General features: G+C 35.8%; 4 protein-coding genes across 5 annotated transcripts; 3 read left to right on the forward strand and 1 right to left on the reverse strand.

Moving 5' to 3' along the window:
* Nucleotides 1-427: 427 nt before the first annotated feature.
* On the reverse strand, nt 428-5,961 carry LOC123196396 (probable plastidic glucose transporter 1). Of its 2 annotated transcripts, none has more exons than XM_044610407.1 (12): nt 5,714-5,961; nt 5,499-5,625; nt 4,118-4,318; nt 3,770-3,869; nt 3,373-3,485; nt 3,031-3,124; nt 2,792-2,948; nt 2,366-2,512; nt 2,199-2,272; nt 1,787-1,875; nt 1,276-1,390; nt 428-973 (listed from the first exon to the last, which is right to left on the reverse strand). In XM_044610407.1, the coding sequence occupies exons 1-12, from the start codon at nt 5,901-5,903 to the stop codon at nt 776-778; spliced, it is 1,605 nt and encodes a 534-aa protein (XP_044466342.1). In that variant the 5' UTR covers nt 5,904-5,961; the 3' UTR covers nt 428-775. The 2 variants fall into 2 exon arrangements, with proteins under 2 accessions (XP_044466342.1, XP_044466343.1); XM_044610408.1 differs by lacking the exon at nt 5,714-5,961 and adding an exon at nt 4,400-4,437 and having other exon boundaries at nt 5,499-5,627.
* Nucleotides 5,962-11,065: 5,104 nt separating this feature from the next.
* Nucleotides 11,066-14,156, forward strand: LOC123195775 (endoglucanase 11-like). The gene is made up of 5 exons (XM_044609614.1): nt 11,066-11,743; nt 11,834-12,046; nt 12,128-12,328; nt 12,524-12,778; nt 13,153-14,156. The coding sequence occupies exons 1-5, from the start codon at nt 11,474-11,476 to the stop codon at nt 13,801-13,803; spliced, it is 1,590 nt and encodes a 529-aa protein (XP_044465549.1). The 5' UTR covers nt 11,066-11,473; the 3' UTR covers nt 13,804-14,156.
* A 470-nt stretch (nt 14,157-14,626) lies between these two features.
* LOC123195776 (glycine-rich RNA-binding protein 4, mitochondrial) lies at nt 14,627-16,622 on the forward strand. The gene is made up of 4 exons (XM_044609615.1): nt 14,627-14,863; nt 14,947-15,015; nt 16,171-16,277; nt 16,369-16,622. Exons 1-4 carry the CDS (start codon nt 14,713-14,715, stop codon nt 16,489-16,491), a joined length of 450 nt encoding a protein of 149 aa, XP_044465550.1. The 5' UTR covers nt 14,627-14,712; the 3' UTR covers nt 16,492-16,622.
* A 589-nt stretch (nt 16,623-17,211) lies between these two features.
* LOC123196134 (plant UBX domain-containing protein 4-like) lies at nt 17,212-20,492 on the forward strand. Its single transcript, XM_044610029.1, has 4 exons — nt 17,212-17,804; nt 18,999-19,296; nt 19,673-19,768; nt 19,858-20,492. Exons 1-4 carry the CDS (start codon nt 17,320-17,322, stop codon nt 20,242-20,244), a joined length of 1,266 nt encoding a protein of 421 aa, XP_044465964.1. The 5' UTR covers nt 17,212-17,319; the 3' UTR covers nt 20,245-20,492.
* Nucleotides 20,493-20,794: the final 302 nt, after the last annotated feature.

Here is a 20,794-nt window from a genome sequence, read left to right on the forward strand (position 1 = left end):
AAACTGAAACTCACAAAAGATACTTTTCTCTAGCTGAAGCCCATGTGCTAAAATCATCTAAAAGAGACTCACTAGTCAGTTAATCAGAGATAGATCAGAGTCAATAATTTCACTTCTGCTAAACAGTAGGCACTATCTATTGACCAAGCTATCGAACTTACCTCATAGAAGAATGCACATATTGCAGCGGAAGGGCTGGCCAGTGCACCAAACGAGAATAGAGTGACCACCCTGAAAAATTGTCAAGGACGAAATCAATGGCAGCCAAAATTACAAGGTGGCGCCAACTAGCGGAGGAAACTTCTATTTTGTTCGAGTTGGAGACTTCTGTTTGGCTGACGGAATCTTGGACGGATGGAAGATATGGCGTCACATTTGGTTCAAAAATCAAATTTAAGTTTATTAACAAATTCAAACAAATTTAATATAGAAAATTATGCTTATGATTTCGTTTGTAATTTAATTTGAAGGATCAGAATTACATAATGAAGTTTGTACAGAGAGATGCATTATAGCAAGAGATTATACAGCTTTCTCCCGGACAAAATTGAACACCCTGCCATTGTCAAAAAAATAATGGACAGCAGCAACATAAGTACAGACAATGCCATACGGTCATGATAGAAAAGCATACATGTAGTCACTGCAATAGCGCATTGGGGATCATCGGTGGGAAATCTTCATGTGTGGAACCTGGTGGTCTTCAAAACAACACTTTTGATGTTAAGCTCAAGCAGGGCAATTCTTCATCTTCTGTGAATCTCAATCATGCCAGTCATTTATCTCCGATTTGGAATTTGGGGTTCATTGATATTTCTATTTCTTCGAGAGAGCGTCCTTTAGTTTCCACTATAAAGTTGTAAGCAAACAATGCTGACAACAGAGATACACCACCAAATCCAGCGTAAACTGGAGCAACTCCGAATTTCTCCACTAAGTTGAGGAAAAATAGACCCACCAAGAAATTACAAACCTGATTCAAAGCATGTCAGCAAGTTCAGAAATTACAATCCTGATTCAAAGCATGTAAGCAAGTTTTGAGAGAAAATTAAATTAGGAATTCAGCAGAAACTGGATAAACAAATCTTAGCGAAATTTCAGGAGCATAGATAGAAAGCACATTTTGTTTTCTTTTTTGCTAAGCATTTATTATCATCCTATCAAATATTAGGGTGAAGTTGCTCTAGTTGACAATAGGCAAAATGGTAATCATAGCTCTTATTATGTATATAGAACTTGCAATAGCCAATAAACTTAAGACTGAACATTACATACCCAATGGACAGATAAACTAAAACCCATGATCTTCCCCCGTGTCCTGCTGCCGCTGAGCTCTGGAATAATAAGGCCAGTTACCGGGCCAGCTCCAATGGCAAAGGTGAACATGTACCTACATGAAAGCATAGGCGAGAGTGAGATCAGTGGACTTGTCCAAATTAATTAAAAACAAATAATTATTTGGATGCCATCAACCATTTATCTTTAACAGTGTTCCATTTTTCACATTGTGAGACCTATTTAACAAGCCAATAGAAGTTCAGTTCTTTTGAGTTTAACAGCCAAACAGGGCTGAGCATGAAGGAGCTGAAGCTCACATAGATTGCTATGATCGGCAAAAACTTTAACAAGCCCGAGTCATTAAAAAATAAATATATAGAACAACAAGAGGTTTAAGTAGCCGAGTGTGTTCACCACTCCACTTTTCTTGAATCAGGCTTTTTTTTTTTAATTTAGGAAAAAACAGGAAAGATGACCCTTGGGATAGTCAAGGGTAAAGAAAGCTTACAAAAGAGTTCCAAGAATTGATAAGCTGTGACCCAAATCTTCATCTAGCGGCAAACTGATAGCACAGACAACAAGAAACATTGATACTGCCTGCGAGGAAAGAAAACAAGAAATCTAAGTGTAGTGTAACTGGAGTTCACACCTTTTTCTCTGTGATCAGAGGGTGGTTGATGACACCATTTACCTATAACCCTAAATCCAGAAAAGAAGTCCTGGAACTGGAAAAATCCTCTTTTACTCAATAATAGAACAAATCTCTTGACACCTTTGAACCCCATTTACTTGTTTTGTGACATGCTCTCATAGTTACCCTCTCCAAGATTCTCCTATTTCACATGCACACGGACATGGTAATGCTTATTGATGTTTTCCATCATACGTTTAATATTAGCAAAAGCATTTTACTGACTCACCATAGCAGTGTAACTTCCAATTAGAAGCGGCTTTCTGCCTTGCTTATCCATTAAGTAAGATGCACAAAGTGCACCTGAATATGTTCACAAGTCGGTAAAATTCAGTGGCTGCCAAACAAGTATAATTAACTTACTATTGTACTCAAAAGTTTTCTTAGATCTTATACCTGCAAAGTTTGTAATTCCAACATATAAACTTGCCAAAGCACCATCTGTAATTCCAACATCTTGGAAAGTCAATGATGAAAAATAAAGGACTCCATTTATGCCTGCAAATTGTTGAAGCACAAAAAGGGCACCTCCAATGAATGTAACTGCAGCCATATAAAGGAAAACTATCATAAAACTTTATTTGTATACCCATCTGACATATATTGCTACAGTCACTTTTAAATCACAATTTGGATAGGGTTCCAAAGCCAAAGTATAATGCAACTACTTAGAATCAGTAATATATAAAAGGAAAAGGAAGGGTTAGGGGAAGAAAAGAATATTATAATGTACACGACTTGAGTAGCTATTTCATAAAGCAAAACTTTGTGCAAAATCAATATGTGATAAGTGCAACACTCAATAAACCGCCTTGATACAACCTCTTGAGTGTGGTTCCTCAAGGAGTTCCAACCACTGGGTGTCCATATCACTACCATCACTTTTTATGACTGACTGAAACTCTTGAATTGCTTTGTCAACTTCAGATTCTCCCCAAAGATTACTGATAACAGCTTTGGCATCATTAAACATCCCTACCTGCAGAACAACATATGACAGCCTGTTTAGACAAGATCCAGAGCTATTCAATTTTTCTATCAAAAGGAGAAACAAATCATACTTTACATAGCCAGCGAGGGCTATCCACTGCAAACTGCATACCAAGTGCAAGACCAACACAAGGGAGACTTGCAATATAGAACATTGTTCTCCACCTGAAAAATCATTGTTTATTAAACTGTAAGAGTCTGGAAGCCTCTCATAAAAAATACAAGGAATTCTACACTGTAAATAGCATAAGGAAGTGCCCACAAATGCATGTAGGATATCGCAATTGCATAAATAAAATCACACAAGCATAAGTCTAACCCAAGATCTATAGTTATAGATCTACATGAAGCTGGAGACATACCTCGTCAGCAACTCAGAGGAAACAATAAAAGAAAAATGAAAAGAATCTCACCAATGTGGATCATCTTCTGCAGGAATTCCTAAAAACAATGATGCAATTATCCCAAGGCAAGTACCAATCTGACACAAGGAACCCAGTGAACCCCTATATTTTGTTGGAGAAACCTAAAAAATACATAAAGAAATTGAGAAATAGATGTTCAGTGAGAATTACAATTAGATGGTTGCTTAGGAATTGTAATATTCTCCACTAAAATTAATTATTCATAGGTATACCAACAAAAGGCTAATTTGAATAAAGAACAAGAATGTGTACAATATAAAAGGACAAAAAGATATTACAATTTCACCTATTCCCAGTACTAGAAGGCATACATAGGATGGAAATTCTTGACATCATGCAATGTGAGTATAATTTTAAATTCAGCATATTTGTTAATAAGCAGTACCTCGGAAATATAAATTGGAACAAGAACTGTATTCACACCAATACCAAGGCCAACTAGAAATCTTCCCCATAGCATTTCATCCAAGGTGTGGGCTTGCGCACTGATTAAATTTAGGATTCAAAATTCAGAAGTCCCTTTAAGAAAAAAGCATGATAATATCAAGAAGCAATAATATGTGGAGACAGCAATAGCAGAGTAAAAAACACCCGAACTCATATACAAACTAAAGAAACCACATGTTTATCCCCCCAACCAAAGCCCAAATCCCAGAAAAGAAAACTCAGAGGGAGATGAAGCATGCAAAATGATTTCAATGGGGCGCAACATTGTAACATGTAAGTAAATTACCTTATAACTGCACCAAGTATCAATGGTATTGTATCAATTTGAAAAGTTCGCCGACAACCAAGTCTATCCACTAGAGAACCCGAGCTTATGCTTCCAATAAATGCACCCACTATAAATATGCTCACTACAAGTCCCTCAAGGATTGAATTTCCTTCAAAACCAAGCTCTTGAGCAATTGAAACAACAGGGCCATTCATCACCCTGCAAAGCACACACTGTTGTTCAACAGAAATCCACTTCAGAACAAAAATTATCACATACCAGGATTTATCATTGATGTACCCGAATTTTTCAGGGCAACACTTGTAAAATCCAATCATCTACAGTAACATGATGAATTAAGTCGTCATTAAATTTCATGATAACACAAATACTTATCACAATTTATCACCTCTTCTTTAAATTAGCTTATTGGTAACCAAACAAGCACTAGAGAAATTCTGATTATGTTGCTGTAGTATGTTTAAGGAGTGTTTCAGTGCTTTTGGTATCAGTATAGGTGTTTACGGATAATTAAAAGTGCTTCTATAAAATTTTTTGTATTTGAACTGTTTCTTGGATAAATACAAGAAAGTTCTTTTTTATTTTTCACAAACGCTCTAAATACTTTATAAAATTGTTATAGTTGCTCTTCATAAAGACATTTTAAGTAGGGGTGGATTCGAAGCGAGCTTATTCGGGCTCGTTCGAGCAAAGCTCGTTTCGAGCCCGAACCTGAGCTTGCATTGAACGAGCCCGAGCCCGAACACGAGCCTGAATTTTAAGCAAAAACGAATACGAGTCCGAACACGAACATTGGTTAAGCGAGCCGAGCACTCAAATAAAAAAACATTTATTTCAAAGAAGAAACGACACCGTTTTTCCTTGGAAATACGAGCCTAAAGCGAACCCGAGCCCGAACACACGAACCCGAACACTAAAATTATGAAACGAACCAAACACGAACATATGTTTAGCGAGCTCGCGCGAGCCCGAGCCCGGGCTCACCGAAAACGAGCTGGGCCCTGTTCGGGCTCGGCTCGGCTCGTATCCAGCCCTAATTTTAAGTGCTTTCACCTAAAATGCTTTCCACAAAAGCACTCCCAACCACAATAACGTTTGGAAATGCTTTAAGCAGCCTTAAAATAAATGTAAATAAACCGAATTTAAAAAAAAAAAAAAAAACTTATGAGGAAAAACTTTGTGCTGTAAACTGCTTCTTTAACAAAGTGCTATTCGGGTCAAAATGCGATGAAAATTTATTCATTCGTGTAATTTTGAATAAGCATTTGAATGGTGAAAATGAGATCTTACTCTAAGTCACTTTCTACTAAAACTCTTTCAAAAAGCACAATTATGTAGAGATAAAACAGTGTAATTAACAGGGTATACAGAGACTCACCCTATGTGATAACCAAACAAAAAATTAGACATAGAAGCTATCAACACATGCGGAAAAGCCGGTAACCATCCCAAATCATATCCTTCACTAGCCTTCTCATTCTCTAGTGATAGCAATTCTTCACTACCTGTAATTCAATTTTACACCAAAATCAAATTCGAACTATAAACAAAATTTCATATAAAGTGATGACTAAATAAAGTAAAGTAAACAACCTTGCTCTTCTTTCTGTGACTGCAGGTCCGGAACTTGCTTCTTTCCCGCCGGAATTTTGAACTTAATCGACCGATGCTTAAAGCTGAAACGCTGCGTTTCAATTTTGGGGAAAGGAAAAGGAGCAAGGTACGGCAACGAAACTGAGAGAAACGCCGGAACCGGACGGTGAAGTACGGTAGCTACCGGCATCTGATCAAGGAGATTTTTCTTTTTTTTTTTCTTCAGAGGAGAGAAAAATTTACGTGAAATCTATTTTGATAAAGCCACGTGCCTGGAGCGTGCAGAACTTGGCTGGAAGAGCACGTGGCAACGAGGATGATTTTAACGGCTTTGAACGGGTGAGATCGGATAAGTTCGGCCGTCCGGGGCCCTACTCGTTTCAATCAGGGACTTATTATCTCGCCACGTGGAATGACTGGGCACGATTGTCGATAAACTCTTGATCCTTGATAGGGATAAAAACTTAAATTTATACCCTGTGTGTGGGCATTTACGTAATTACTTCTGCCCCCGCAAGATTTAAGTTTCAAATATTCTTGAGGCCAAACGACTATTTCCCACCCAAGGTATGCTGTAATGACAAGTTTCCCCCCTTTAACTATGGAAATACCAAACACCCACCCATGGCCAGTTAAATTTAACAGAACCCTAACGCCTGAAAATTTTATCTCCTTTTGCCCCCCTAAAGTTTGAAAACAAAAATTTCCCCCCAGCCTAAGTTTAAGAAAATGGCAGTTTCACCCTAGGGTTTGGTTTTGAAATCTCCGGCGACCTCTCCGGCTCCGTTGCCGACGGCTTCTCCCTCCCGAAGAATCCTCTCCTTCCGGTGATCGGTTTCCTCCCATTTGGAGGCCCGATCGTCGCCGGAAAAGCGGTGGGAGACGAAGAACTTCGTCGGGGAAGACGAAGTTCTTCGTCTTCCCAGACGAAGACGAAGCCGTCGTCTTCGTCTGGGAAGACGATCGGCTTCCCAGGGAAGACAACCGATCACCGGAAGGAGAGGATTCTTCGGGAGGGAGAAGCCGTCGGCAACGGAGCCGGAGAGGTCGCCGGAGATTTCAAAACCAAACCCTAGGGTGAAACTGCCATTTTCTTAAACTTAGGCTGGGGGGAAATTTTTGTTTTCAAACTTTAGGGGGGCAAAAGGAGATAAAATTTTCAGGCGTTAGGGTTCTGTTAAATTTAACTGGCCATGGGTGGGTGTTTGGTATTTCCATAGTTAAAGGGGGGAAACTTGTCATTACAGCATACCTTGGGTGGGAAATAGTCGTTTGGCCTATTCTTGAAAGTAAACTTGGTATTAATTCACACCCTATATTAAAATCTTCGAGTAGGCGAAACTTTTAGCAGCGAAGGGAACGAAAAAGAAAACGGAAAGTGAAGGCCGAAGAAAAGGAAGGTACAAGAGAGAACAGGAGGTAAAAAGTTATGAAGAGGAAAGAGAAATGGAGAAGAGGACAAAGAAGAAAGATAGAAAAAAATAATTATAAGGATATTTCATTATTTTATTTATTTTCAAAATAATCAATAATAAAAGTCAAAATATGACAATTGAAGTCCCTGCATGTAACGGTATCATCTCTTTTTCGACTTCTTATATATTATTTAATATTCAATTATTAAATTTCAGTATTTAAATTTGATTTTTTTAGTAATTTATAAATTATGAAATAAATAGAGTCAAACACGTGATTTAAAAAAAAAGGAACACAGAAAAGAAGACATAATTTTCTTATTTATAAGATTAAACTATGCAAACGAAAGCTTTTTACCATATGGCTTGTTATAATACCTTCATCTATCCCAACTTAGGATTAGATTTAAATTAAGTTTGTTTAAATTTAAATTTGATTTGAATGAGTTTGAACTCGAATTTAAATTTAAAAGTTTAATATTTTTTTAATTCGAGCTTGAGTTTTAGAATATTTAATTTGTCAAGCTCATGAATTTAAAAATTTTAAGATAAAATCATTTTAATAATGAATTAGTTAAAAACTCGATTTTAAAATGAGTCAAATTTGAACTCATTTGAAGTGAGTTCAAACTCGAATCTAATTTTATATAAATCAAATTGAATTCAAATTCAAACGAATTTAAATTTAACTTTGTTTGAATCAACTCTCACCCCAAGCCTTTGTATGAAAAGAACCTGACATCCAACCCAATTTCTCATACAAAAAATACTAAAATCAAACCAAATCTTGGACTTAAAAATCTTTTAAAATTACAGATACATCCATTTGGTGGATGATGAAATTCATTTTATTTAGGGAAAAGGACTACATCCCACCCAAATTTTAGGTCATTCTCAAACCTATACCCGCGGAAGATGAAAAACCCCTTCTCCCATTCATAGCCACACTGTCGTCCAAAATTTCAGTTAGAGACAAAGGTAAAATCGTCATTTTACTTACATACTTTGAAACTTTAAAATTTTATCATTCTCCTCTCCAGGTTTAAAAAACTAACACCTCAACCTATCCTTAAAGTTTGAAAAGTTTAAATTTCACTTCTAGGGTTTGCTTCATTCTCTGACTACTACTAACAGTCGATGCATTCCATCGATCTCTCATCTCCTACTACAAAAGATGATGAAGAACGACCCTTCGTTGTCCAAATCTGGACGACAAAGCGTTGTCTAGATCTGAAAGAACAGACGATGGACGCGTCTAGACAACGAGATGAGCGACGAAAGATGACAAAGTGTTGTTCTTCGTCGTCTGGGTGGTGTGACGAAGAGATCTCCATCTCTTCGTCGCACTGGGTGACAAGGAGATAAAGATATCTTCATTGCACCACCGTCGTCGTATTAGGAGAAGGAGGAGGCCGAAGACGATGCTAGAGACAACGTCTGAAGATGAAGTTGAAAAATGGAGGTGAACTACTATTTTTAAAAGTTATGGAGGGCGACTGAGTTTTAAAAAAAATGGAAACCTTAGGTTTGAGGATGAAAATGTTACTTTACAAAGTTTAAAAATTTTAAATAAATGTAAAATTTTAGTTTCTAAAACTTAGGGGGGATTTTATTAATTTTAATAATTTATAAATATAAATTTTTAATATTTAATAAATACTAATTTGGGGATTCAAGAAGCCTCTTGTGGGATTAAGTCCTTAAAAAGAATTGATGATACTATTTGGAGTCTTGGACGGTCATAATTCAAAAAGAGAATCTGAAGGCAATAATAAAGGAGTTCAAATTTATATGTAAAAATTCGGCGAAAAGAATTTGAAACCAAAAGAAAATTACAGTCCAATTACCGGAATGTCGGCCAGGGAACCAGGCGGGCCCACACTTGGAGTCGGTGCTTGAAATCCAACAGCCAAACAGGTCTACGTTTAAAGTGCCAGTTGCCGCTTATACTGGAGCTCACAATCACCTCTGGTTTTCAGCAGTTGAACCATTAAATTTGTTACACGTATAGGTAGCACCGACACTTAGCATGCTACCTGGGGAAATTAAACAACCAAATTCCATTTCGTGAAACTAAAATTATGGTGGGGCCTTGCTTACTTCTTTAACAACATTTCGGTCAAAGTAAAGTTTACTAGCAAGGACTTAAAAAATTAACAAAATTAATAGTGTATTAATTCTATCATTAATCTTGAGAAAAATTAAAATTTTTATTGTTAAATGAGTTTATTTATATAAATTTTTTATATTTTTTAAATATTAAATATTTATACCATAAAGATAATATAATATTTAAACTACTCTTTTTTTATCTTTGGATGAAAATAGAGTTGGCGGTTCCATCAACCTGTTCTTTCATATATGCATAATTCAAAATTTAAATTTAGTTTTTATTTTTTTGATTAAAATTTTTTTATTATCACTTATAAAACCCTATATGTAATTAAAAAAATCTAATAATCAATAATAGGCAATCTAAAATTTAAATTTATTTTCGATATCTTTATGTGAATAAAAAAATACTTAATTAATATAATATAAATATAAGTTTTTATATAAATAAATAATAATTTTATACAAATTTTACACTCTAATCAAATATATGAGTTTTTAAGGAAGTATTTAAATTTTATAATATAAATATTTAATGTATAAAAAATATGGTATGTTTGAAAACACAGACTGAAAAAATTGACAAAAATTTAAAATTCCCAAATCTTTAAATCTTTAACCGAATTGAGCAATGATCCACAAATTTTAAATCTGCTATTTAGTAAATCAAGGCATTGATTATGATATGATGGCACACAGTGGATGGAAAGACTGGTATAATATCACGACGATTTTCTGGTGGGTCCATCGAATGATTCATGATTCATTCGATTATTTAAAAAAGGGCAAAGGGTTATATCCTACCCAAGTTTTAATTTAATATCAAAATGACATGTGTAATAGCTTAAAACCAAAGTACTTATTTATTAATTAATTTTTATTATTAAAAATAAAGATAAAATTATTATTTTATTATTAAAATTTAAACTTTTAAAAAATTTATATTATTTTATTTTTATAATTTAAAAAATTAATAATTTTTGTATAAAATTAACTTTTAAAAACTTATCATTCCGTTTATTCATAGGGTTTGAAAATTTTTTTCAACTAACAAATTTGATGAGTTGTCAATGGTCGCAATGCCAGGAAGACGATGTCTTGATGATGAAATATCGTTCATCATCCAAAAGTTGAAAGATGACGTTTTGTTGTTCAGACGAAACATTATCTTTAGATCAACAACACTTTTAAATGACAAAACATCATCGATTTGGATGATGTTTCTACATCTTCCAAATCGATAATGCTCCTCAACGAGACATTGTTCAAATAGACAATGTTTTGTCCTCCAAAAGCATTATCAATTTGATGGCGGCTCTTCATCTAAATGACAAAACATTGTCTTTTAGTGTCTGGATGACAGACAATACTTTGTTGTCTAGGCACCATCCTCCTGACATTTCGATCACTAATAACTCATCAGACTTGTTAGTTGAAAAAATTTTTCAAACCCTAAGGGGAAATAATAAGTTTTGAAAACTTAATTTTATAAGGAAAATATTAGTTTTTTAAATTATAAAAGTAAAATAATATAGTTTTTTAGGGTTTAATAAAAAAAATAATTTTATTTTTTATCTTTAATAAAAAATTTTAATAGAAATTAGTTTATAAATAGATATTTAAAATTTTAAATTATTATAGGTAATCTTTTTGAGATTAAATTAAAATTTGGATGGGACATAGTGCTCCATCCTTTAAAAAGAAAAAACTGTAGCTTTATTGAAATGTCAAAGGTAGTCTTAGCAAGACAGAAACAAACAAAGTCCATTTCTGTTTGGAGCAGCAGTCAAATAGTTTTCCACCGCAGTGAATTGCTTACTGACAATATATGGAATCCTGACGACTCTGCACACTCTTCTCCATGAGAAACTTCTTCTTCTTCAACTAATTGACCATTGAGGTCTGTTAATCTTCAAAATTTGGAAGCACATGCATAAACTCCGGCCATATAGATACAACAAAAGCGATGGAGTCAGATTTGTCCTTATTTTTCAAAAATTGGCACAATAAAAAGTAGTAAACATTGCACAAATCACGCTTGAGTTGGAAGAAAAAGAAGAGAACTTGGCCGTCTCATGTGAAAGTCACATACACGTGAAACATGTCACCACAGAACTGAGTGAGAGACTGCAAAGTGCTAAGCCATCAGCTCGCTCTCTCTCTCTCTTCTCCATTACTTACCCCATTCACTCCCAAAAAGCTAGCTTCTTTAGGAGGGGAGGGGATAAAACAAATGGAGAAGAGCAACAACAACATTCTAAACCAACTTCAATTTCAAATAATCTTAAGATTTGCACACCCCGGTAATTCTCTTCTTCTTGTCATTCCCATCTTGGCGGCCATTTTTACTTCCACTGCTACTACAGTTTCAGCTTTCGACTATGCCGATGCTCTAACCAAGAGTCTTCTCTACTTCGAATCACAACGTTCTGGTCGGTTACCGTACAATCAACGTGTCACTTGGCGGGATAATTCAGGCCTCACTGACGGCTTAGAACAAGGAGTCAGTAAACTCACATCTGTAGTCAAAATGAATTGAATTGTATATGCTTGTTGAAACGCTGATTAAAATGTTATGTTTCTTCGTGTGTAGGTGGATTTGGTCGGAGGGTATTATGATGCCGGCGACCATGTAAAATTTGGGCTGCCAATGGCCTTCACGGTGACAATGCTTTCGTGGAGTGTCATTGAATTCCGAGACCAGATCGCCGAAGCCGGCGAATTGGAACATGCTCTGGAGGCAATCAAATGGGGCACAGATTACTTCGTTAAGGCACACACTAGTCCAAATGTGTTATGGGCTGAGGTACTTGATAATCTCAATTTGTCTTTAATTGCAAATTATTAAAAAAAATTTAACATGATGGAGTTTTTGTGTTGTCTAAAGGTGGGTGATGGAGATACTGATCACTATTGCTGGCAACGTCCGGAGGACATGACGACATCACGACATGCTTACAAGATCGACGAGAACAATCCCGGGTCAGATCTCGCCGGAGAAACAGCTGCCGCCATGGCTGCTGCTTCAATAGTTTTCAAGAAAACAAACCCACATTACTCACGCCTACTGTTGCACCATGCCCAACAGGTAACATTAAATTATTGATGTGATCTTATGGGGTTCACTTAAAAATTTGAAATGATTAGAGTAGTTTCCTGTCAAGTACTCTTGTAAAATTTATAGGATAATACACACATTTGGTGTCTTTTGTTAAAGTGGTAAAACTAAGATTTTAACAGAAAGTAAAACAATATTTGTTTTTGGTTTTGTGGGTTGGTGCAGTTGTTTGAATTTGGTGATAAATACAGAGGTAGATATGATGCAAGTGTGGGAGTGGTGAAGAGCTACTATGCGTCGGTGAGTGGGTACATGGATGAATTGCTGTGGGGAGCAATGTGGCTGTATAAGGCCACTGACAGTGACAATTACTTGAACTACGTTATCAACAAGGCTCATTACCTTGGTGGGATCAGTTGGGCAATTACAGAGTTCAGCTGGGATGTTAAGTATGCTGGCCTCCAACTTATGGCTTCAAAGGTAAAGTCTCTTTACTCAAAGACTGGTTGGTGGTTATGCTGATTTTCAACACCGTCCGCAAACTTTCTCTGTTTTGTTTTGGTTTAAATAAGACCTACGTCTGTTGGCTCATTTGTTGCAGTAATTCTCTCTAATAAATTGAAAACATTTCAGTGTTTGACTGTAATAGTTAGTAATAAAACATGCTGCACATGCAATAAGGGTCCTAGGTCCACTTTGCCAAAAATTGGGTGCCCATATTGACTGCACTTGTCCCATCTTCTCCTTTGTTTTGCTTTTCATAGAAACAGACACCAAAGCTCCCATCATGTCTCCCAACTTTTCATAAATTCAAAATTCCCTCTAATTGATTTGTTTTTGTTTGTTTCGAACAGTTAATTGCCGAAGATAAACACAAGAAACATAATCAAATACTCGAGCAGTATAGGTCGAAGGCCGAGTTCTACTTATGTTCATGCCTCAACAAGAACAATGGCAGCAATATTGACCGGACGCCAGGCGGCCTCTTATACATTAGGCAATGGAACAACATGCAGTATGTTTCAACAGCGGCGTTTCTTCTCACTGTTTACTCAGATTTTCTGCTTAACTCAAATCAAAAACTGAATTGTCATGGAGGAACAGTGGATCATGAAGAGATGTTCAGATTTGCCAAATCTCAAGTAGATTATATCTTGGGCTCTAACCCAATGAACATGAGCTATTTAGTGGGTTATGGGTCCAAATACCCCACAAGGGTGCACCACAGAGGAGCCTCAATTGTGTCATACAGAGAGAACAAAGGGTTCATTGGGTGCACCCAAGGGTACGATAATTGGTACAGCCACCCGGATCCGAACCCCAATGTTCTGGCTGGAGCATTGGTGGGAGGACCCGATTCTCAAGATAATTTTATGGACCAAAGAGATAACTATATGCAGACTGAGGCCTGCACATACAATACGGCACCATTGGTGGGAGTCTTCGCAAAATTCTTACATTTGGAGCACCAAAATCCCTGGCAATCTTTGGTTGCTTCTTATTAGTAATAATATATACCACATATATTTTTGCATGGGAAATATTAAAATATACTAGTGAATTTTTTATGTTCGTTTCTTATTAGTAATAATATATACCATATATATTTTTTAAGTTCGTTTCTTGGCTGAACTAAAATGTTCTCGCCTCCATCTGTGCCGTTTTTTATAATACTTCCCTAGTTTTGATAGTAGAAAGCTTTAAGCTTACAATTGTCGCTTGTTCTCTTTCTTTTGTTTTTTTTTCCCCTGTAAAGGAATTGAAGAGAAATTATGAATACATTGCGTTCTTGTACTTGTAATGCCCTCAATGAAACTGCAGTGAATAATTGTTCGATTTGGCTCTTTGATTCTCGTCAGTTCTTCGTCTATCATCAACTCACAACAATGAATTAAAGAACCGTCATGCACAAAGACGAATCAACTTTTCGATTTTGTGCATGACAACACCACATTGGGAGGATTCTAGTTAGAGACGAAGATGCGTCAAGAGGGAGAGAGTCTGGTGGGTTGAAGAAGGTGGTCGAAAGCAGTTTGATGGTTGAAAAATGTAGGTTTTAAAAAAATAAATCATAAGAAAAAAATGTAACTTTTTAAATATTTGATTAAAGAGAAATTATTAATTTTTTAAATTAAAAGAAAAAATAAGATAAAATTTTATATTATTGGTTAAATGATTTTTTTACCTTTATATTTAATGAATTTGGTTAACTTTAATCAATAATGGGTAAATATTTAGATTTTTAAAATTTACCATGTCGGAGTGCGATTTCGACTAAACCTTGGGTGGGAACAAGTCTTTTGACCTCTATTAAAATGAACATTTTGCAACAATTGTGATGTTTTTGGTCACTCGGTCGCGTTCCTCTTCAAGTATTGCTCAAGAAAACAAGACTCTTCCTTGTGCGGCGAACCATGAAGAACAGTATCGCTTTGACTGCTAAAAGAGTCATGACATCACTTAGTAGCAGCAATAGCTCAACTCTTAATCTGCGGAGCTACTGTTCTTCATCTTCTCATTCATCATCCTCGTCTCCTCCTCCCAACGCTAAACTTTTTGTTGCAGGTCACTCTCTACTCTACGTTCTGCATGTTTATATATACATGAATATACGGTCATTTTACTCATATGTACTTTGGATGTTGAAGGTTTGTCATGGTCAGTTGACGAGAAGTCCCTGAAAGACGCCTTCTCTTCCTTTGGAGACGTGACAGAAGGTAAGTAAATTTACTGACACGTCAATCTGTAATACGTCTTAACCTAAACAACGTCAATGTGTTTGATCAATTGCCTGAATGACCATACATGATCATTTAAACATAGTCATTATGGACATCTAAACAAAGGCATCATGGTCAATTAATAAACTATCTCAGACATTTAATATACTCGCACGCAATTCCCCATCTTAATTTACCAAAACAGAGTAGTGGTCACTGCTCTGGATTGTAATGTACTTTGACTTGTGGTCATTGAATCTTTCATTGGTTTGTATGCAAAACCTCTGTCTGGGCAATTGTTAAAAGTATGAAGAAAGGTAAATATTAGTGATAGATCCATAAAAACAAAATAAAGATAACAAGAATAGAATTGATATTAAGCAAAATGAAGTAGATTGAGGGGTTTGAGACAGAATAATCAATTTTGAGACGCCTTAAATCCCTCAATCTACTTTATTTTACTTAATTTCACTTCTATTTCTGCTATCTTTATATTGTTTTTGTGGATCTATTACTAATAGTTACCTTACTTTATTTTCTAAGTTTAGAACTAGAAACTTTTAACGACTGCCTAGACATAGGTTTTGCATACAAATAAATGAAAGATTCAGTGACCACAAGCTAAAGTACATTACAATCCAGAGCAGTGGCCACTACTCGGTTTTGGAAAATTAAGAAACAGAGGAATTAACAACTTTTAGAAACAGAGGAGGAATTGGCTTGTATTTCTGTTGTTGCATTATAATACTGATGGACATTAAAATTTTCCTTAAAATTAATCTGACCCCTAGCTTTTTTTTGGTCGTATTCAGTATTCTTTTCTGATTCAACCATTGTGAATTCTTCATAATGGGTTTGTGGATTCTCACTTTAGAATCATGATTCTTGGCGATCAATGCCAATAAGAGAAGTACCATGGGATGAGTTTGCAAATAATTCTCATTGTGCAGTCAGATGTTTTACTTCTTAATGCCTATCTGTAGAGCTCAGGGTTCTTTTATTTATCATTGAACCTAAATATCTTTTGGTTATTATCTTTAGTTTGCCCTTTAATCATAGTCTGGCATTAAGTGTATTGGATTTTCTATGTTACCAATTTTATGATTGCGACAGTTGATAAAGTTAATAATTCCAGCAAATGTTGAGTTTCAGTTAGGATAATATATGATAAAGACTCTGGGAGGTCAAGAGGCTTTGGATTTGTTCATTTTTCTAAAGAAGACGATGCGGAATCAGCAAGAAATGCCATGGATGGAAAGGTAAGCAAAGAATAAAGATATGCTTGAACTTGAAGTAATATTGTCATAGCTTTTTTATCAAAACTGAATACTGAGATTGGTCTGGTTGCAGGCATTGTTGGGTCGACCATTAAGGATAAGCTTTGCTCTCGAAAGGGTTCGCGGCGAACCAATTGTTGTCCCTCGCCTTACAAATGCTGGCGAATTCACAAATCGCAACAAACGAACAAATTAAGCTTCTGCCATTTGTATCATTTGATGGTTTGAGAGAAAATTTTGCAATGTGTAATAGCAACCACTGGTTTTGGGATATAAACTTATTATTTTATTTATAAATAATAATGAATTAATATCTTTTAGGCCAAATAACTATTGCCCACCCAAGGTTCAATGAAATGACATATTCTCACCCTTTAAATTTTATAAAATCAAATTTCTATTCATCATCCAATTTTTTTAGTAAATCTGATTGGTTTTAGTCTAAAAATGACTTTTGATTTTTTATCAAAATTACAAAATTATTATTAATATTTAATATATATATATATTAAATTATTAATATATTATTATTATTAGTTTAACAATTTATTACATAAACTCTTAAAAAATATTAAAATTTAAAACTTTGATAAGGTTTCACATATCGCATTTTGATCAGTACTCTTAAATTATTTAAAGTACATTGAAATTTTAAAAATTTTAAAAAATAATTTAAAACTTCTTTTCAATTTTAGAAATTCTCCCGTAAAATATTTAATGTCTTTAATATTCTTAAAAACTGTAATTTACCTTCCAACTTTTGAAATAAAATAAAATAAAAAAATTTATACTTCGGGTGGGAAATAATAAATATAATGAGACAGAGAGACACAACTGGCAACTCAGCGAACATCAGGTGGGAAATAGTTTTTTGGTCCTTCTTTCAAGCTTACACGAAACCAAGTATTTCGTAAGGCTACGTTTCCACGTTTCCAAAGCCCGGTCGTTCACCTCAAACGCAAGCATACAAGTACTTTCAACGATCCAGTTGAAACAAATCGAATAGAATCAAATCAGATTGTCAATGGAGGGGTCAACACAACAAGAAACCAACACAAACCTAATCAACTCTTTCATGGAGATCACGTCATCCACTAAAGAAGAAGCTCTGTTCTTCTTGGAGTCTCATCAGTGGGACCTGGACGCTGCCGTTTCAACTTTCTTAGACGATGCCACCATTACTGCCGCCGCTTTTACATCTCAACCCGACTCTTTTAATCTCCCTGCCGTTAGCTCTCCCTTGCCATCACTGTCTCACCAGTCGCCGTCTACTTCTCCGTCTGCGTCTCTGTCTCGTTCTCCATCTAGGTCTCGATCTCCCTCTCCCGCTCCTGCTCGCGAACCCTACCAACTGCGCTCGCGCCGCCGACCGGAGAGGAAGGAGGGTAAAAGGGCGTCGGGGACGCGTGGCGGGATTAGAACGCTTGCTGATCTCAATAGGACTCCTCTTGGTGACTCCGATAGTGACGACGATGAGCCACAGCAGTATTATACTGGTGGTGAGAAGAGGTATATTAAATGCTTTGCTTGCAATTGTCTTCAATATTATCAAATTTTCAATTCTGTTTCAGTTTTGCGAAATTGAAAATTTGTTTGTTAATGATTGTCGTGTAGCTAATCAATGTGGATTGTTATCAATATATACCTTGCCTTCAATTTTAAATTATGAAAGAATGAGAATTGATTGATGGTTTCTGTAGTTGGGTTGGAGTTTCTAGTCCAATGCATGAACAAAATATTTCTGGGATCTGTCTAGCTTCTGAAAACAAAAAATTTAAGGCTCTTGGTTGTATGTGTGATTCTATGCTGTTGCTATGGGAAAACGTAGTTTTTCCATCAGATATTTATTCTTCTTGAAAGATATTTCCTTGAAGAGGTGTATTCATCTTAATTCATGTAATGTTTTTCGTATGCTTGGCAGAGAATGTCTGACTTATAATATTTTTCGTTTTTTGATGAACCTCTATTGGTGGTTTGTTAATGTTTCAAAGCATTGGTGCTCAAACTGCTTTAATTGATTTGTGTTAATTATATGTGTGATAAAATGTAGCAGACTTTTTTTTTATCCCAAGACAGTTGTACAATGAAAAAATTGTAACTAAGTTTGTAAAAGTAGCAGCATTATTCATTTTTTAATGCCTTAAAATTTTCTCATTTATGGCCCCATCCTGGGGAAAACTCTCTGCATTTGTTTTTCTTACAACTAGCCAAGTATGAAGCATGTGTATTCTACTCCCACTGATTGGCATACTTGCATTGGCTGGTTGTATGTGCAATGGATGCATAGCAAACTTTCTCCTCATCATGATAACTTCACTGAATCCAGACTTTATAAGCTTCATTTTGACTGGTAGATGTCATCCATTTTTTTTAGCCATATATTTTTTGAAATTCAATGTTCCTGCAATTTTATTCTTGTAAATTTTAAATTATAAATAAAAGAAAATTTATGTAGAAGCTTATTGGAAGATGGATTGATCAAATATTGCATCAGAGCTTCTTGTTGAGGATGGAAAAGGAATTTTTCATGTTGTCCCTGACATTTTTGAATATCTGTATTTTTATTGTACTTAACTGATACATATAATGCATCCTTTCCTTCATATGGCTTGCAGCCAAGTTGTTATTTTTCTCTCTTCAAGTATTCATATTAGATATTGAATTTGTTGGTTATATTGTTTTCTAATTTTATTCTCACTGCAGTGGAATGCTGGTCCAGGATCCTACTAGAGGTTCTGATATTGATGTGGATACAATTTTCAATCTAGTTAGACACTCAGCTGTAGAACCACGCAGCAGTCACCATCAACCATCTTCTAGCTCAAAAGCCTTCACTGGAACAGCAAGATTACTCACTGGGGAGCCGGTGCCATCTGCTCCTTCTCAACCTTCTCAACCTGAAGAAGTTGTTCACAACATTACTTTTTGGAGGAATGGATTCACTGTGGATGACGGTCCATTGCGGAGAATGGATGATCCTGCGAATGCATCCTTCTTGGAGGTAATAAGTTTTCCAAGTTGTACCGATTTCATATTCTCTCATGATTTGCCTATCAGCTCACTGTTGAAGTTTCCTATGCAATACCAATGCCTATCAGCCTGCCTTTTGAAGTTTCCTATGCAATATCAAGGCCTATGCATTTTGAAATCTTGAATGAATTTATTACAGCTAAGGGATTCAAGGGATTCTGTATCTTGACCATCAAATTAATTTACATATGAATCAGTAAAAAATAGTTGCAGAGATATGAAATAACTTTTGACTCATATTTTCCTTGTTGTCATATGCCGTGTGTCACACTGGGTTATTCAGTTCTATTAGTATTTTCTTAGTTCTACTCAAGTTGCTGGATACATATGAATTTGTTGCATTTCAGAGCATCATGAGATCTGAGTGTCCGAGGGAGCTTGCTACTCCAGATAGGAGAGGGGGTGTGCATGTTCAACTCAATAAGCGTGATGAAGAGTACTCTGTGTGTCCTTTCTCTTGCTTAATTTTCCTTATGTTTAATTCTTGTGTGCATCTTCATTTAACATTCCTTTATCTACCTCTTTTGTCCAGGAACCACCAAAGCGCCGTTCTTCTTTCCAGGGTGTAGGCAGAACTTTAGGTAGCAGTGTAACCCCTGCTTCTGCCATCTCTGAACCCAGTGCTGGTGCCACTTTCTTCACAGCTGCTCCATCACCATCAATAGGTCTAGTTGTGGATTCATCATCACCAACTACCTCAATTCGGCTGAGATTAGCAGATGGTACTCGCCTGGTTTCCCGCTTCAACTACAACCATACAATCAGAGATATTCATGCCTTCATTGATGCATCTAGACCTGGTGGCCCAAGGAACTATCAATTGCAGGCAATGGGGTTCCCTCCTAAGCAATTAACTGATCTGAACCAAACAATAGAGCAAGCCGGTATAGCCAATTCAGTGGTTATACAGAAACTCTAGCCGCATTGTCTTTCTTCTCCTGCACTTTACTTATTTTTCTTTTTCTTTCAAAATCGACCTTCAATCTGATGGGATTCAATTCATCTTCAGAGAAAGATTTACAGTAGCTATAGAGGTATCGGTTTTGTTGTCTTTAGTATGACATGATGATTCAACAACTTCATGTTTAAGATAATTAATTCTGGTACTGTATTCTGCAACTCTTTTTTATCAGTTCAAATCAATTTCAACCTTCCATCCCCCAGAAATATTAGATTCCGCTCTTTGATTGTAGTAGAAGTCTTAATTCAACACGCCTCTTCGGGTCATTATTCCCTCTAAGAGTATATGTCTAGAGAGGGGTATTATACCTTTGCTCCCTTATTTTTTCTTTGGCTATGAAAGGAGACACAGAATGACTTAAGTTACATACCTCACATAAACTCTTCCTTCTCAACTTCTTTGGTGTATGCTCTAAACATTCTCTTTAGGGTTTTTCTTTATGTAGAGGAGAGTTGAGGTTTCCTCTTAAGTATGATGGAAGAAGGAAGTTCAGAGTCTGAATCCTCCA

This window comes from Mangifera indica, chromosome 14 (assembly GCF_011075055.1).
Source record: "Mangifera indica cultivar Alphonso chromosome 14, CATAS_Mindica_2.1, whole genome shotgun sequence".
Taxonomy (NCBI): Eukaryota; Viridiplantae; Streptophyta; class Magnoliopsida; order Sapindales; family Anacardiaceae; genus Mangifera; species Mangifera indica.

Coding starts and splice junctions, on each gene's coding strand:
- LOC123195776 (XM_044609615.1), top strand. CDS start 14,713: ATGAAGAACAGTATCGCTTTGACTGCTAAAAGAGTCATGACATCACTT. Junction 15,016..16,170: donor CTTTGGAGACGTGACAGAAG/GTAAGTAAATTT, acceptor GTTGAGTTTCAG/TTAGGATAATATATGATAAA. Junction 16,278..16,368: donor GAAATGCCATGGATGGAAAG/GTAAGCAAAGAA, acceptor GTCTGGTTGCAG/GCATTGTTGGGTCGACCATT.
- LOC123195775 (XM_044609614.1), top strand. CDS start 11,474: ATGGAGAAGAGCAACAACAACATTCTAAACCAACTTCAATTTCAAATA. Junction 11,744..11,833: donor CTGACGGCTTAGAACAAGGA/GTCAGTAAACTC, acceptor CTTCGTGTGTAG/GTGGATTTGGTCGGAGGGTA. Junction 12,047..12,127: donor CAAATGTGTTATGGGCTGAG/GTACTTGATAAT, acceptor TGTTGTCTAAAG/GTGGGTGATGGAGATACTGA.
- LOC123196396 (XM_044610407.1), bottom strand. CDS start 5,903: ATGCCGGTAGCTACCGTACTTCACCGTCCGGTTCCGGCGTTTCTCTCA. Junction 4,319..5,498: donor TTGTTTGGTTATCACATAGG/GTGAGTCTCTGT, acceptor TGTGCTTTGCAG/GGTGATGAATGGCCCTGTTG. Junction 2,949..3,030: donor GCCCTCGCTGGCTATGTAAA/GTATGATTTGTT, acceptor GTTGTTCTGCAG/GTAGGGATGTTTAATGATGC.
- LOC123196134 (XM_044610029.1), top strand. CDS start 17,320: ATGGAGGGGTCAACACAACAAGAAACCAACACAAACCTAATCAACTCT. Junction 17,805..18,998: donor TATACTGGTGGTGAGAAGAG/GTATATTAAATG, acceptor TTCTCACTGCAG/TGGAATGCTGGTCCAGGATC. Junction 19,769..19,857: donor AGCGTGATGAAGAGTACTCT/GTGTGTCCTTTC, acceptor TCTTTTGTCCAG/GAACCACCAAAGCGCCGTTC.